This window comes from Corvus brachyrhynchos, unplaced genomic scaffold (genome assembly GCF_000691975.1).
Source record: "Corvus brachyrhynchos isolate BGI_N302 unplaced genomic scaffold, ASM69197v1 scaffold229, whole genome shotgun sequence".
In the NCBI taxonomy this organism is placed as follows: domain Eukaryota; kingdom Metazoa; phylum Chordata; class Aves; order Passeriformes; family Corvidae; genus Corvus; species Corvus brachyrhynchos.
The window spans coordinates 5,654,614-5,670,416 of NW_008240042.1; the positions used below are offsets into that span (position 1 = coordinate 5,654,614).

A 15,803-nucleotide genomic window follows, 5' to 3' on the forward strand; every position below is an offset into this window, starting at 1 on the left:
TTTCCTATCTATCATGGCCTAGAAAATCAGCAAAATGCTGCAGAGAGGCAAGCAGTGGGTGGCTAATTAAAGCAATTGAATTATTTTCTCTCAGCAAAGGATTGATTAGGCACTCGAGCATATTGGGCACTTGTGGTATGTGTTTGTCTCAAGCGCTTAAGGAAGAGCCTAATGAAAAAGCTGTAATTTGCTATTTAAACAGTTGTTTCACAGAGTTGTGAAATGCTCATAGAGAGTTTGGCAAAATGTTACAGCTATCTGTGTGCTTCAAGGAATTTCAACTGGTGTTTTGGACATGCATGGTGGTTTTGGGGCTTTTTTGTGTCAATGGATAACATGACCCTCTTTTGGCTCTTTAGTAGAGTCTGCTCACCTTCAGCCCTGTCCCATCTGGTTTCTGGGTGTTGCTGCCCACAAAAAGCCACACCTGAAGCTTGGTGGAAGGTTAGATCCTGTCCTGGCACAAGTCAGCGTAGTTCCCCTGAAGCAAAGGAGGTGGCACGAATTTGACTGCAATGCCCATTTAAAACATGACTGGCTTGCTGTGGAAAAGCAGGCTCCAGCCATCCCTGAGCATCGGGAATATAATCTCTAATGCTGCTGGTTCTACAGTTTCCTCAAACTTCAATTTGACTGCAAGAAACATTTTTTTTAATAAAAAAATCAATAGCTTTCATATGTTTCTCTTGGAATTCTTTTTTCTTAGTCCCCTGCCAGAAGCAATAACTTTTAGTACCTTGATGAGCCAATATGCTAGTTTATATCAAATCTACAGCGATATTAATTTTCAGTCATAAATAGTGTACCTGCACTTTCTCCCATGCTCCTTTGATGTGCCTCAGAGGATGCTGTAACCGGCTGGTGTCAACGAGCAGCTCTGCTGCAGGGGAGCAGTCTCTTGTGACATCCCAGACCATGAGCTCAGCTGCAAGGGGTACTAGACTTCTTTCCCACACACTGCAGCAGATCTTGTTTTAACAAAACACTGAGGAAAAATAAGGGGCTGTGTTGAAAATAGAAGGCAGTAGGCTGGAGGAGGAGCTGCCTGCTAACTCTTTCCTTGGCTAGGTACGTAAGGAGTATGGAAAATGCCTGCGCACACATTGCTGTAGTGGGAAAAGTACAGAGAGTTCTATCGGCTCAGGAAAAACCTCGGGGTCAAGGACACCTGGAAGATATTCCACAGGCTCACAGGTAAGCCACTCTTCTTGTCTGTGTCCCAATGCCATGCCAAGACCCTTCTCAGCTATTCTGGGAGGAAAGCTCCTCTTGGAACCAAAGGAGCTGCCTTAGGCCTCTCCCCAGTACACCTGCAGAGATTTCCCTCACTTCCAGACCTGAACTCAACACAGTGGCTTCCCTTGACATGTGATGGCAATTAATGCCTCTCCAAGAGCCTTCTAAATAGTTCTGTTGGGAATAAAATGCCCAAACTTGCCTTCCAGAGGCAGGGGTTTGTCGTCACCTGAGGTGTCCTGCCTGCTCTCCATGGGAAGCAGGAGGTGGGAGCATTTTGTCAGCTACGCTACATTCCAGTACATCCTTTAATCATGAGATGAAGGTTGTCAGTATTAACACGTACAGGAATGATGCTATAAGCTCCCAAGTTTTTTCTTGTAAAAAAAATTAAAGGCTACAAGTGTCTTGTAATAGCCTTCCCAGTAAATGCTTGCTTTCTGACATTCAGTGGTTTGGTCTGTTCCATGCCTCACACAATTTGCCTTAGCTTATAAACCTCTTACGAGAAGCCATTGGGGTCAGACTATCTTACTAAGCTACTAGTTTTGTTACCTTTGGTCACCTGAAAATTCAGGTTTTGTGTAGTTTGTGCACTTAGCAGTTTTGAAGCTAACTTGTATGTAGAGATGCAGATTTATGGACGAAGAGTTCATATAAAATGAAGAAGCTTATTTCTTACTCAATAGAAACTAACCACAAATTTATTCAGCATTAGTAATGGAAGTAATTATACATGACAGTTCCACTATTAAATTATAAAAGACATGCAGCGAGTAACAGCTTATAACTTTCCAGGAAAACCTAATTTGCAATTTATGTCTTGGAGCAAATCATTATTTATTTGCAGTGGTTTCCAAGATGTCATCCAAAAGCTCCACTTTGGTGTTTTCATAGGTTTGGTAGCTCTGCAGAGCAAATAAAAGCAACAGAATATAGAACGTCGCTCCAGTAGGCAATCACATCTCAATAATGTCCAATACTCACAATATTCAGCAACATTTAGGTGGCTGATTGGAAAGCCTCTGGTGTTACATAACTTAGCTGCTGTGCTGGTGCCCTCCTCTCCAGAAAGAGCTGACTTTAATGGTCCCTCCCTCTTGCCAGTCCCAGCACAAGAGAACAATCCCTTTTGAGGGTGAACTGAGTCTTCTGGCATCAGTCCCCTTGTGGCAGGTGAGGTTTGAGGCACCAAGGAAGATTACTTTGCCTGCAGAAGCTTGTCCTTGGAAGGATGGAAATTCCTGAGACCCACTGTAGCCAGGAGAAACCTCACAGAGGTGATGGAGAATAGATGGAGATCAGTCTGAGTTGTTGAAAACATCTGGCTCCTAACTCTAAGTAGAGAAGATGATGAGGAAGAAAGCCTGTAAGATCCCTTTATTCTCTGAGAAACACATAGACAACAGAATAATTAATCTACAGTGGATCATGTCAGAGAAATACAATAAACTAAATGTCCAGGTGAAAAATAATTACTGTAAAAGGGCATGGGCCTCATGTCACACGGTACTTCCATTTATAGAGGGCTAATGCATGATTAGGAGATGCTGTTATTCCATGGTTAATGAGTAATCTAGGACTTTTCAGCTGGGACCACATGATTAAGCCTCAGTAGATCTCGCATGGCTAAAATCCCACTATGGAAACCACTGGATTTTTGGTACTTGTGAAAAACACGGTCTGTCACAGTGGGAAAGGCTTCCCAGTCCCCCAGACCACCTAGAACCACTTTCACACAGCCAAGGAAAACGTCCATCAGAGTCTCAGACGTGAGGTGAGGGAGAGTTTTCCTGGGACACCTGGGTTCTCCAGTCATTTTCATGCACGGATAGTGGTGGAGCTGCTCACAAGATGCATTTTGGCTGATATTTTGATATTTTGCAAGGTCTAGTTAGGGAGGAGTGACACAGTGATGTAAATGCCACAGAGGCAGATACTTCAGCATATTTGAGGAACAAACAGAAGGCCAACATATTCAGGACACTTTTGCCAATAGCAGAAGCTATACCACAGATGGCAAAACCATCACAGATTTTTCAGTATGGGAACAGAAGTCATTCATTTGTGGGGAATTTTTTGCTCAAATAGCTATAGAAAACTTCTGTTCATTCAGGGACACCAAGATTCAAATCAAGTCTTCTGTTACGCTTCACAAAAAATAAGAAACAAGTTGTCTGAGTGCTGGAAGCACATGTGCTTCTGTATGTGAGTTATTTTTCCATTATTTGGTGCTGTATTGGCAAACCTGTGACTGGCATGGGGTCTGGGTTTCTCTCATGCACAATTTTGTTGTTTTTTTTTTTAATTAAGACGTAAGTGATTCAATTATACACTTTTTCACGCTAGACATTTGCGTTACGCAGTTAGTCTGGCAGGGTCTGGCATGCACGAGGCAGGTTACACCAGAACAGCACTGCTTGCTTACAGCTGGCTAGAAACAAGTCTCATCCTGAGCTAGACATGCAAGTAGCCATCTTTAGTGAGGCAGAAAGAATCCTCTCTAGAGCTGCTAAAGATTCATTGCCTGCTGTGCTTCAATCCCTCTTCAGAGCCGGATTCGTAGGATGTGGAATGACACAGTTCGAAAGCAGTCCGAGTCTTCCTTTATTACTGGAGATATAAACAGTTCAGCTTCACTCAACAGAGGTAATTATAAACTATTTTTCATATCTCTAACTCTTCTGATGGCTTTAAGGAGTCTGAAATGTGTTACCTCTTTCCCCCCTGCCTTTTTCTCCTCACCTCGAATGTCACTGGACCCTCTTCTACCACACAAGAAATGTTACAGTGATAAATGGGAGGAAGTTTTATGGTGGTTGTTGCCCTCTTTTTCTTTTCTTTCTTTATTTCTACACGTGCATTTTCAAGAATTGTCATTTCTGGAAGGAAGTTATAAAAAGCGAAAGAGAGAAATGAAATTAAGTTGAAATCTCCCCTTTCCCTCAGAAAACTGCTAGTGCCAGAAGCTGCTGACGTGTCAGGCCTCGTTGCTGACAGTGAAAATGGGCCATTACAGCACAGTACAGCCTGTGTTAAGCATCACAGGAGTCCTGATTGTCCTGCATATGTAGCAATACTGTCATCTTTACAGAAGCAAAAGTGAACAGCAGAACATAGACGTAAGGAAAAACTGTGCTTGGAACAAAATTGTCTGTGTTGGTGTTAATATACCTAGTTTGAAGAACTGACTGATGTGAACTTTATAGACATCTGCGGAGGAAAGGCTATCAGAAATGTATATGCCAAACAAAATGTGGTGTCTGGCACAAGAGGAAATATGAACAGCTTTTTTAAACCAAGTGTTTTTCAGGGAGTTGCAGGAAAGTGATGTTAATGGAATACCAGAAAAAGAGCCTCAGAGATTGCTTCCTTTCTCTTCCAGTACAGCTACTTTATGAATTAACCTTGAGCAGCAGATGCCAGACTCGGTTTTGTGTTATCTGTCCAGTTGATGCTGGAATTAAGAAGGATTAGAATTGGGATTACTGGGCCCAGCTGTTCTCTCATGATGATGAAAATCAAACGTATTTCCAGACCTGATGGTTGGTCTGCAAAGCTCCACTGAGAATTGAGTTGGGACTTTGGTTCCTATTCAGTCTTTATTCTCTCAGAATTCCCACTGATTTTTGGGTGAGTTTTGCCTGAGGATAGGCTTGAGGGATTTTGACTGTGCTGTTAGTAAAATATTGACTGCTGAGTGCCAGGGGAACTAGGGGTATATGATTCTGTTCTCTGAACATTATACACACTGCCCAAATCAGTGCAAAGGGGAAGGCAGTGTAGTTAACATGGAGCTGTACTCACTGGTCTTTTTTGTGCCAGGATGTTTTCCCTCTGCAGTGAAGATTCATTAATAAAGTTCACTATAAGATTCCATTGCTGCAAATGCCTGATTTATTCACATACGTTGCCCTCACATCTCTCTCTATCTCTGCATTAAAGACTGCAGAGCAGCAGCCAGGCTTCTCTGGGTCTAACATAGGGGGGGAATTGGTTGTCACACAAAGGTTCCAGCAAGAGCCACTGTTTCCCTCAGCCATCCACTGCTCCATCTCAGTGGCAAACCAAAATGTGTTATGCATGAAATGTTTGCTCCTTTAGTTAGCACAGAAGTTGAACTCACTCTCTGATGCAGCTGAGGCTACCAAGGGATGTATTTTGGCAAACAGGATCCTCTGGGCTTGTCAGCAAAAGAAAGGTGTCTCTCCTTTTTCGGTTGTACGTTCTTTTCTGTGCAAAGAGGGAAGTATGACTGCCAGTTGGGACAAGTGAAGAGGTTTCAAGTGGACAGTCTTCATCCTAGTGCGGTGAGAGCCTGTTACTAGATGTGCCTGTTATTTAAAGGTCAGTTGGGAAATGAACTGCCAGGGGAAGCATCTTCAAAGCACATTTCATCCAGCCATTTTCCTTGTGTAACACGGGATGAGATGAATCACCTGAAGGGCAAGAATCTTTCTACTGACTACAGAAGCAGCCTGATAAGTGGAAGGGAAGCCCTTTAGGTGGGACACTGAAGTGACTTGAGTAAGTTTTACAATTATATGGAGTCACCCTCCCTCTTTTTAACACAGGCAGGCACAGTATTTTTTGTTGTTGGGTTTTGGTTTGTTTTTTCTGGTAAACAGAAGTATTTGCAAAGTGGAGGTTAAAAACATTTCTATGGGAGATAGCATTTCCAAAGCTAGCAGTTCCATATGGTCAGTTCTATATGGAAATACACCTGACATCTACAGTAATCCCAGCTGCACAAGGCTCCAGTATTTCTCCTTTATCCTGTTTATTTCAGCTGAAAAGCAACATTTGTGGTCTTAGGGCTCTCCACAGAGCAAACACTCCAGAGAGCTGCAGCCTGAACAGAGCAGTGGGGCAATATGTTTTTCACAGTTCCTGTCTTACTCTTAATATTTAAATGTATATCCAAAGGAGCTGTTACATTAATGTTTTATTTACAAGTGTGCTATTAAGGCTCAGAGGATTCAAGTGTGAGCCTTGAACTGTGTGGTCAGTACATACTTTCCCTGACTGAGGATGATACAACAGGCTCCCATTCCTGTTCAAAACTCCCATTCCAGCCTTCCCAGCCTAGACACCTGTTGCACAAAATTATCTGTATTATCCCAGGTTAAACATTCTCTGTGTGCTGGCATGTTACCCAGAGCCTTCAGAGAGCAATCTGTGTTCTAAAACAGGAAGAAAGTGATCCTTTGTCCCCAGAATTGTCCTAGCATCCAGGTCCTGGAGCTTAACTCCACTCCTTGTCCAGCACTGAGTTGGGCCAGCACTGAGTTGGGCCAGCACTGAGTTTCAGTGTTTTCTGCTGGGGGAGCAGAAAGCAGTGAGACATCCTCCAACTGGGGTACTATCTCATTCAAACCTGGTTTTTCCCTCATATCATTAACCATATTCACAGCCTCCTGCCACATGATGACATCCCAGGCAAGACTGCTCTAGCTATCCATATTTCCTGTATGATGACCAGCATTTCTGTATGACATCTCACTTCTTCTTCCATCATGAACCTCCTGGGCGTCAGTCTGAAATAAGGTGTCTGTGTTAGTGCATCCCTCTTTTAGACATACAGCTATGTCTTTTTCTGATTTAGCAGATAACACACTGCTTATGGCTCTTTTCAGCCTCATATTCTCTTTTATTTACTATTTCCCCCTCCCCCTGCCAAAGCACCATAATGTTACTTTTCTTCTCATTTATCACACCAGGAATTTCAGGCGTAACCCCAAACTTGCCTGATATAATGTGTTCTGTAGTGAGAACTTTACAAACTCTATCATAAGGCATACAAAACTATTTCAGATATTTCCTGAAGGTAGCATCTAATTATTGATTAATAAAAAGTATGTCTGGCTTTGTTTCCCCTTGCTGCTTATTATGACTTAGTAGTGGTGTGGATTCAGGGTTGTTATACCACTGAAATCAGGAGGAAGGGAAGAGAAACTGGCTGTGGATTTCCTTTTTTAGTCTAATGAAGAGCATGCCTGTCCATCCCATGGTCATGGTCTCAGCTTGAGGATCCAGGGGGATTCCTGCTCCTTGCACTCCCACTGCAACTTCATCCAATTTTTCACACCCTGGGTCTGGCTGCATACTTCTGCCACCTATTTCACATCCAACCTGGGCTCTACATTTCTTCTCCTAGTGCTGAAAACTTCAGAGGTGTAAAAGCTGAACCAAGCTGATTACCTCATAAGTAGGAAAAAGAGGTTTCCCTTTGCCAGCAGTGTGTTTGGTGTGTGATCTTAATGCAGGCACTTGGATGCAGTGCTGAAAAAGTAGTACAAAAGGGATGCATGTAGGATGGCACCAACTGCTGAAGCTTAGTACTTTGAAGGCTGAAAAGTGGAATGTATGAAGGAAAAGCAACAGAGTTTGCCTGAGCTTCGGGTACATCCAGTTGGCCACCTCAGGATTGTGAGGGACGGGTCTCTTTGCACTTTTGGAGTGTTCATGTCGAAAAGCTCTGGGACAGCTCAGCCAGCCTTGCAAACAAGCAGTCATAGCACGAAACAGCAATGTGACACCAGCCTATTTTTATCCATGTCTTAGGTGAGAGGCAATACAGTAATTACTGTCTCTCTCTAGATGGGAGACAAGTGGGAGAGGAAAAAAATCATCATGAGCTATACAGTACTTTGTTACCCTTCAGATTTTCAGGCTGGGGGGAGGGAGGTGGTGGTATTATGTGTGTGATTTTTTTTTTTTTCAGAGGAAAAGTGGGAGTTATCTGTTAAAGAAAGGACTGTTCCTTGTTTTGGTGAGGCTTGAGAGCAGCAGAGACAAAGGACTTCATCACTGGTACAAGGCAGTGCTTTGTTATAGGAGAATGCTTGTATGGAGTTGTGTGTATCAATTCAAGTTAGCACACAGTAGTTCTTCCCTCTGCAGAGAAATAAAGGGGCTAGGGGTAAAGCCACCAGATTTCACAGAGAATAGAAAGTGCTCCAGGAGTCTATTGTGTTGGGTCAAGTGCTGTTCTCCTGCTGTAAGGCTCTGAGTCTTGGCTTACAAACTAGACAGCAAGTTAAATAGTTTATCCCAATAGCAGTCCTTCTATAAAAACAGGAGTATGTGCACCTCTTGTCATCTGGCTGTATGCATATATGCTTTATGTCCACCCACCCCCAAAGCACTGCTCACCATCCCCACCACCCTCATGTGTGGAGGTCTCCTGGAGGGACATCTTGGTGGTTTGCATTGCTGCTCCACTTGTCTGAAAGAAAAGAAACAGCAGGGAGCTGCAAGAGCAGAGCTGTTTCATGAGAGAGAACATCTGGGAGATGAGGGGGAGTCAAGCACAATCCAAACCCTCACTGATGGTTCATTGTGCCACAGGGGCTTAAGCCAGGAGGCAGAGCCCTGGACAAGGTGAGGGTATGAACCTGGTGCAGGGTCCAGCCCAGACCACCAGGAGATACTGGCAGAGACAGGGCTGGAAACTGAGCTACAGCCCAGGTCCAAGATCCAGCCAGGAGACAGACACAAGGCTAGGACTGCATGCACAGGGCCAAGCAGGGCTGTGGGTCCCTGGTGTGTCTCACTGAGATCACTGAGGGTTATGGGGGTCATAAGGGCCTCAAAAGTTGTTGCAGATTGGAGCTCAGGACCCCTGGCAGCTCTTGCTGAAGGATGGTAAGTCTTAAATACAAATTCATCCATGTGGTCTTAAGGGTCCATTCATGTGGTAGCAGGCCCTTGCCAGCAAACCCTATCAGAGTCACCACAAAGCCCTCAGATCCCCAGTGTTGGCACAACAGATATTATCCCTGACTAGGAAAGCCGTGTTCATTCCCTGTTTGCTCCCATGCAAATGGGCTGAAATGGGAAATGGAAATGAGGGTATTGTTTGTCCCTGCCCCTTGCTTTTTCTTCTCAAATGCCTAAATGCCATTGCATGTTTCCTCTTCTGGGTAGCGTTCCAGAATAAATACTTGATTTCCTTTTGCTTTATTATTTTTCCCCTGCGTTTTTATATCAACCACAAAGACTTAATCTGAAACACACACAGGAAAAAGGGAAATTATTGCTACTGTTTTCAGAGGTAATCAGTTTAATGTCAAATTCATGTGGATTTCTTCATAATGAACAGAACAAATTGAGCTCAAATTCAAACAGTGGGAATCTGAGTCAGAGAGGAAAATTAAAATGAAGAACATTAATATCCTGATTTCTAACCCAACTGAGACCTGATTGTTTCCTAAATGAAATCTCCCATCAAATTCCTTCCACCCACCCAAAAATATAATTAAGCTGTGATTTCCAGGCTGAAATCGTATCTGGACTGTGAACTCAGCAGGGACAACTGTGTGTGTTGCGGAATTATTTTCAGGTGGATATATTTTCTTGCATTTTTAGGAAGCAGTTATTTAGAAAACACCAGCAGGTTAAATTCTTCCTTTGGACTTCCTTTGGACTGTCACTCCAGAATACAGGAGGTATAGGTTAGCACTCAGACAGTGCAATGAGTCAGCTTTGGGTCACTCTCCCCAGATCTGCCCTCTCTGCTGAGAGATGAGGGCTGCTGGATGTGTCTCAGTGTTGCAAGATCAAGAAGTTCCAGTTTAGCTGTTTGCAGGGGTGGTGGGTGCCATGGTGTGGACATAACTGGGCAATAGAGCAGTGAAAAGTGGTTAGAATTTGGTGTGGTAAAAAGCACAGGCAAGCAGGGGAGGAGGGGAAAATAAAAAGGGAGAAAAGAAAGGAGCAGAAATGGATTCCCCAGGGATCTCAAACCCCTTCCATGGTACATTTCACAGTGCAATAGCTTCTCATTACAAGCCATTTGCCAATGCTGACCCTTTGCTGCCTAGACAAAGCAGAGAGAGGGTGGAAATTTGGACAGTGGAAGTGCTGCTGTTGTCACTCATCAGCCTTTCTCAAGATGCTTGTTTGCTCCTTGATGGATTAATGTGACCGGCGTGACAGAGAGATTTCTGCTAAATTTATGTTGCATATAAAACAAATAGCAAGCAGCCAAGCTCTGGCAGAGGTGGAAGTGCCTCTGCTCATCTTGATAGGATATTCAGAAGACACCACCAAATGATCAATCACTGTCTGTCTAAACACTTCTTACCTGCTCTAACACCTATGACTTTTCTTGTGGCTTAAAGACATTAGAGACTAAATACTTCCTCTGTTTGTTGTCTTCTTACAGTTGGCAGCAAACAATGCCCCAGTTTCTCCTGTTAAGTCAGTCTGCTTTCATGTCATGTCTTTCAGAGAGATCATTTTAGGGTGTGGGGACCTGCTCTTTTTGAATTAGTGAGTTGTGGCTATATGAACATTCATGTTGGCAGCAGTGTTAATGGTCACTTTTTTCCTATTATTTCTTGTTCCTGTTGTGTTTCTGGGGTAAGCAGGTTCAGTGCAGAGGACTCACAGGATGTCCAAGGTGCCCACAGTTGCTCTCCTTGTTCATGAATGCATCTGTAGATGCCTAGAAGGAGCTCAACAAAATATTTATGGATATAAAAATACACATTATTCTTGGTTTCTGAGCACTTTACAGCTCAAAGACAACTGGACTAAAGAAAAGTGTCTGTCTTCTGCAGACACTTTGGTCTTGTGAGTACCATCACTGGGCAGCTTGATATGTGGTGTAGAGCAAGAGGCGTGTCTGTTCAAATATGAACACGCCCTGGAAGATGCTTTAAAAGCTTTGAGCTCTGTTTTCAGTGATGCTCAGGGTTTGATGGATGTAAATGCAGAGGAATTATCAAAGCTGAACCTGGGATGGCCCTTGGCAGGGACAGCAGCTTCAGTGACCATTCAGAGACCATCATCTGTCAACGTGCAGATCTCACTTCTTCATTGTCATTGCTTCAAATCTAAAACACAGCCCTTTCGCCCCGAACCTGTCCCTTTGTGCCGAGTGCTGAGAAGTGTCAGTGCCTAACATGTCTGTGCTGACCATTGCTGGATTGGCAGGGACAAGGTGCTGCATGAACCTGAGGGATGCAGCAGTCCTTGCCCTTGAGCATCATCCTTCACACTGCAAAGCTCTCAGTCCTGGGAAAGATATTCTTTGTTTCAAGGGGTCCATCAGTCCTGGAGCCTGGAGGCCTCTGGTTTAGGCACAAACAGACACCAGTGCTAGTCTCTTCCCCCTCTAGAATATGATTAGAAGTTCAGTTTCTATTCTTTTTAAGTCCAGGCTGCTACTTGAGAAGGGGATTTCTGGAGGTGTTTAAGTGTCCCCTAGCTGTTTGGTGGAAATGAAGGGATAAGAAGAATCTAATCTAATCCAGAGGGAGCCTGTGGGCTGTTTTCTAGCATCTCATCCAGCCACAGCTGCTCGAGTGCTGCAACTCCTGCTCCTCACTGGGCAGATTGGTGTTCAAGGGTGCTCACTGTCCCAGCACCCTGGGTGCTTGTATTAGTGCTCACAACTCCAGGGAGAGCCTCCAAAAAAAAAAAAAAAAAAAAAAAAAAAAAAAAAAAAAAAAAAAAAAAAAAAAAAAAAAAAAAAAAAAAAAAAAAAAAAAAAAAAAAAAAAAAAAAAAAAAAAAAAAAAAAAAAAAAAAAAAAAAAAAAAAAAAAAAAAAAAAAAAGCATAGTTAATTTATATCAGGACTTTAAAACTTCCATTTTACCCAGTGTAAGAGGCTGTTCCTTTACCTCCCCATCTTCCCACCACTGGCATTTTCCTAATGAAGCTCCTTGGTTTCATCCGCCGTGCCCTTCTGCTTCTTCTGTTCCCTGTGGTAACTCTTACAGACACACTTATCCTCCCCTGACCCCATGGATAGCCCTTCCTGAGGCCCATTGCCCAGATGGAGGGCGTATTTGGAGGAGTAGTCCACATGCCATTGCACCAGTTCAGTCACAAGGGATTGCTGTTTCTAAGCCAAAAATCTCTGTTGCAACCCTGTTAAGCAACTGTTGGTTTGGCTAAATGTCAGCAAGTGGCCTCAAAATGACCCATCCTGATAATCACATATGAAGTGGAGACAAATTCCAGGTAGGTGACAGCAGAGGAATATTTTCTCTTTGTAAGGGAAAGTCATCAGCCTTTTGGACTAGGAAATTGCTTCTGGTGGTTTTTATCTTTTCCCACCCCTGTTTTTCAATCGGCTGTACATTTTATGCTAGAAAAATTATGATTTTCTGCATCAAGGATCAAAACTTAGGGAGTTTAACTCCTATTTCTGCCTATGTGCAAAATTAATCCCATTGTTGATATTCTCCCCGTTTATTTTGCCTCTCTGCTGCCTGGGACTGAGTTAGCTGAGATTTGTTGCAGTGATTTCAGTGAGTGACATGACATTCTTCCTTTGGGAGATATTATGAACTGGCTTTGATTTTAGGATTGACAGCCATATAATTGGAAGTTCAGTCATTAGGTGGATCAGCTTTAAAGAGGAAAAGTAAGGGCAAGGCAATTTCTGAAATCAGAGCAGGCTTTGGGGAGTATTAGATCTGGCAGAGTACTGCTGCAGAGCAGTCTTAATATGATGACTGTGAAGGAGGAAGGAAGAAAGCATAGCTGCTTTTATAGATTCCTATAAGCATTGTCCAATTTTCACCACAGGCAGGGCTCTCTGCACATCTTGGGTAAGGCCTCAGGTTTAGTGAGAAATAATTGTAAACAGGAATAATTAGGGATAATGGATGTTTGTATAGTTGAGATACAGTGTGGTATAAACCCTTGGAAGGGGTCGTGGTGGTATAAAGAAATGTCCCATCCTGGGACAATGTTTCTGCTCCAGGCAGTGAAAAAGTAATTAGTGAGTGAGCAAATATTTATAAATTGATGTGGACTAGCTGTGTGTTTTGAACATGGCCTGCAGATTATAATCCGGCAGAGGTTTGTCATCTGAAATCATTGCCGAAGGAAGAACGTGGAAAAAAAAGGGGCAAAGAAATACTTTCACTCCCCTGTCTCTGCATAAAAACACGGGATGTTTCATTTGGCAGAAGATGGCCCAGAGCTTAACAACCTCATTTGCTGAAACTCCATTTCACTGCAGTCAGTATTAATAGCTTCACAATGAATAGATTAGATGCTGCAAGTGACAACAAACCTATTTGAGAGAAATTTAATAGGGAAGTTTACAGAAGTTTATTAACTGAATCCTGTTGGCTATTATAAGAACACAGCTCGATAAATCTAACTGTCAGAGCATTCGTTGGAAGGAACTCAGAAAAATGCTGAAAATACCTGTTGTCCTCCAGCAAATATGTGTGATTTTGCTTTTCATAATTGCATTTATTGTTGGAACAAACTGTGAACACATGGAAGACCAGGATTCTTTAAATACTTGAAAACTCTTACCTGTAGAAAAGGATACTGTGGAATGCTGGTAAGGAAAGTCTCAAAGAACACTAGAGCTTTGACTCCTACAAACCTACTTTTGTTTCCCTGGGAGCAAAGTGGAGTAAGTTAATACTAAGTGAAGTATAAAACCAGCCAGAATTTACAAACTGAAATCAGTGCAGAGAGGCTATTCCAGTGACATTCAAGTCTGAGTTATTTACTACATTTAGGGTAAGGCAGCATGTGTTGTGGGGTTGTTTTAATGGGCACTTAAGGAGAGATTGAGCTCTTACCACATCGTTTGTGTCCAGGCTAAACCATGTACCCTGATAGCTGAGGAACTGCACTACCTTCAGGGAATGGTCCATGTTCTTCCTGGCTGTCACTTGTCTCTGCAGGGTAGTCTGAAGTCGAGAACATGATGTGCAAGAAGCTGATCTGGTTCATGGTGGTTGTGAACCACGAGATAAGTTGAGTGCTTCAGGAGTCAGAGCAGGCAGCCCCTTACCTTGCAGAAGGGGAGATGTGTTGTTGGCAAAATAGGGAGGAAACAGGACTGAGACTGAAAACACAGCAGTACATATATTTTCTTCTGAAACAAACAAAAAGAGCCCAAGAAAATCTACATTTTGGAATTGCTGGGTCAGAGGCAATGAAACATTTTGTTATGACTCAGATGTGCTTTTTCTAAACTATTTGTTTCTACTCTAGTAAAAAGTTGACATAATATGAAAAAGGCAAAGCCAGCTTTCATACAAGTCACTCTTTTGGAACAAAAAGTGAAAGCATTTAATTTGGAAAACACTGATTTCTTAGGGACATTTTTAAGAATTCACTAGTTCATCCAGTTAAATTTGTAAGCTGGTCCATTCTCCTTTCTCAGCAAAGCTGCTCTTCTGTCACATCTGCTGGGTGTTGGGGAAATCTCTCCATCCCCTGCTAAAATGCACGTAGCCAACATAGAGCTGATTTTGGTACACAGTTGAGAAGACCAGGAGTCAGAGAAGACAGTGGTGGTGTTACCTGTGCAGACAGATGATCCCAGTTAAAAGCAGTGCTGCTCAAACCCTTTCAGCCAGGCAGAGCCATGGTGAGTGACAGTATCATTCAGAAAATCTGTAGTAGCAGTTGAATCCATTTCCTTTCCAGCTGGGTAGGCCATGCAGATGATTCAAGGTAACCTCAGTGTCTTTGTGTGGCTTTGTCAGCCAGCTGCCCACAAGAAATTTTTTTGAATTTTGTTCCTGAGTGATGCAGTCTAGAGTCTGGCAACATGTGCTTGTCATCACAATTTTCATCCTTTCAGTGAGTGAATAAACCATACTTGTGTTTAACAAGATACAGTTTTCCCATGCAGTCATTACACATATCTCTTCCAAAAAATTATTGCTACATTCAGTGTTGTTGTGCATCAAGGACATCAATTTCTACCTTAGAAAGGAAAGAAAAAGGTACCATTTGGTTGCATACTGTCATTAGAATAATACCTACTTTCATAGGCACAGAAAGCAGCTAACTGTAGCTATCTGAATCCTTTGTGTCTGGTTACAGTGATGTTAAAAATTGTGGGATTTTCGTTTTCTTTGTCCTGGTTGGTTTTCCTAACAGTTTTTCTCAGTTTGCAAGTCAAAAGTGCAGCCCTCCAGATCTCTCCTGAGCACAGGCCATGGCTTCTTCCAGCCTTTTAAACCCAGTAAGGCTAGATCTGTGGTGCTTGAATCATGAGGATCACTGACGCTGTGAGAGGGGCAGGAGCATCTGTGTTACCCAGCGAATACTTGCCTTCTGAAAGACCATCATTTCTTTCTCCTTGTGATTACAGCCTGTAAATCCTTCACTTGAGGAAATCCAGTGTCAGGAAGACTTGAACTGAGCACTGGCCTTTCCAGAGACCCGAATTTGAATGTAATTTTGGATATTAGGGCTGACCCGGTAGCTGTGTTTTGCTCTGAACTTTGTTGAATACCAGTGGAAACAAGGAGACTTGGGACTCTAGTTGTACCAGTGTGGTTGCAGGGAATGTTTTTGTAGAGGTGTGAGTTCTGCTGTTAAATGTTTGTTGGTTGTGATGGTCTCATCGTGCTGTAAAAGGTGAACCTGTGCGTTTGAACCCATCTTTTTTCCAGCCCCAAATTCGTGCTCCCACACGTGCACAGCATGATAGGGGTTTGGAAACAGAATGCATTTGCTTTCAGTTGGGTACCTTTGACTAGCAGAACTGAAGGTGATTCAGCACAGCTGGGTAGAAGGCAGTTCCCCTGACTAAATAAAGAATGGTGGCTGTGTGCTGGGCTTA

At 42.9% G+C, this 15,803-nt stretch overlaps 1 protein-coding gene across 23 annotated transcripts in view; it reads left to right on the top strand.

Moving 5' to 3' along the window:
- Positions 1–15,803, top strand: part of ADGRL3 (adhesion G protein-coupled receptor L3) — a 495,252-nt gene that overhangs the window by 457,750 nt on the left and 21,699 nt on the right. For 22 of the 23 annotated variants that reach the window (XM_017744223.1, XM_017744226.1, XM_017744204.1 and 19 more), the window contains 2 exons: positions 1,069–1,194; positions 3,789–3,885. In XM_017744223.1, coding sequence (XP_017599712.1) covers positions 1,069–1,194; positions 3,789–3,885 — 223 coding nt within the window. Of the gene's footprint in view, positions 1–1,068; positions 1,195–3,788; positions 3,886–4,185; positions 5,114–15,803 lie in introns of those variants that run through there. The other variant, XM_017744228.1, reaches the window with a different exon arrangement.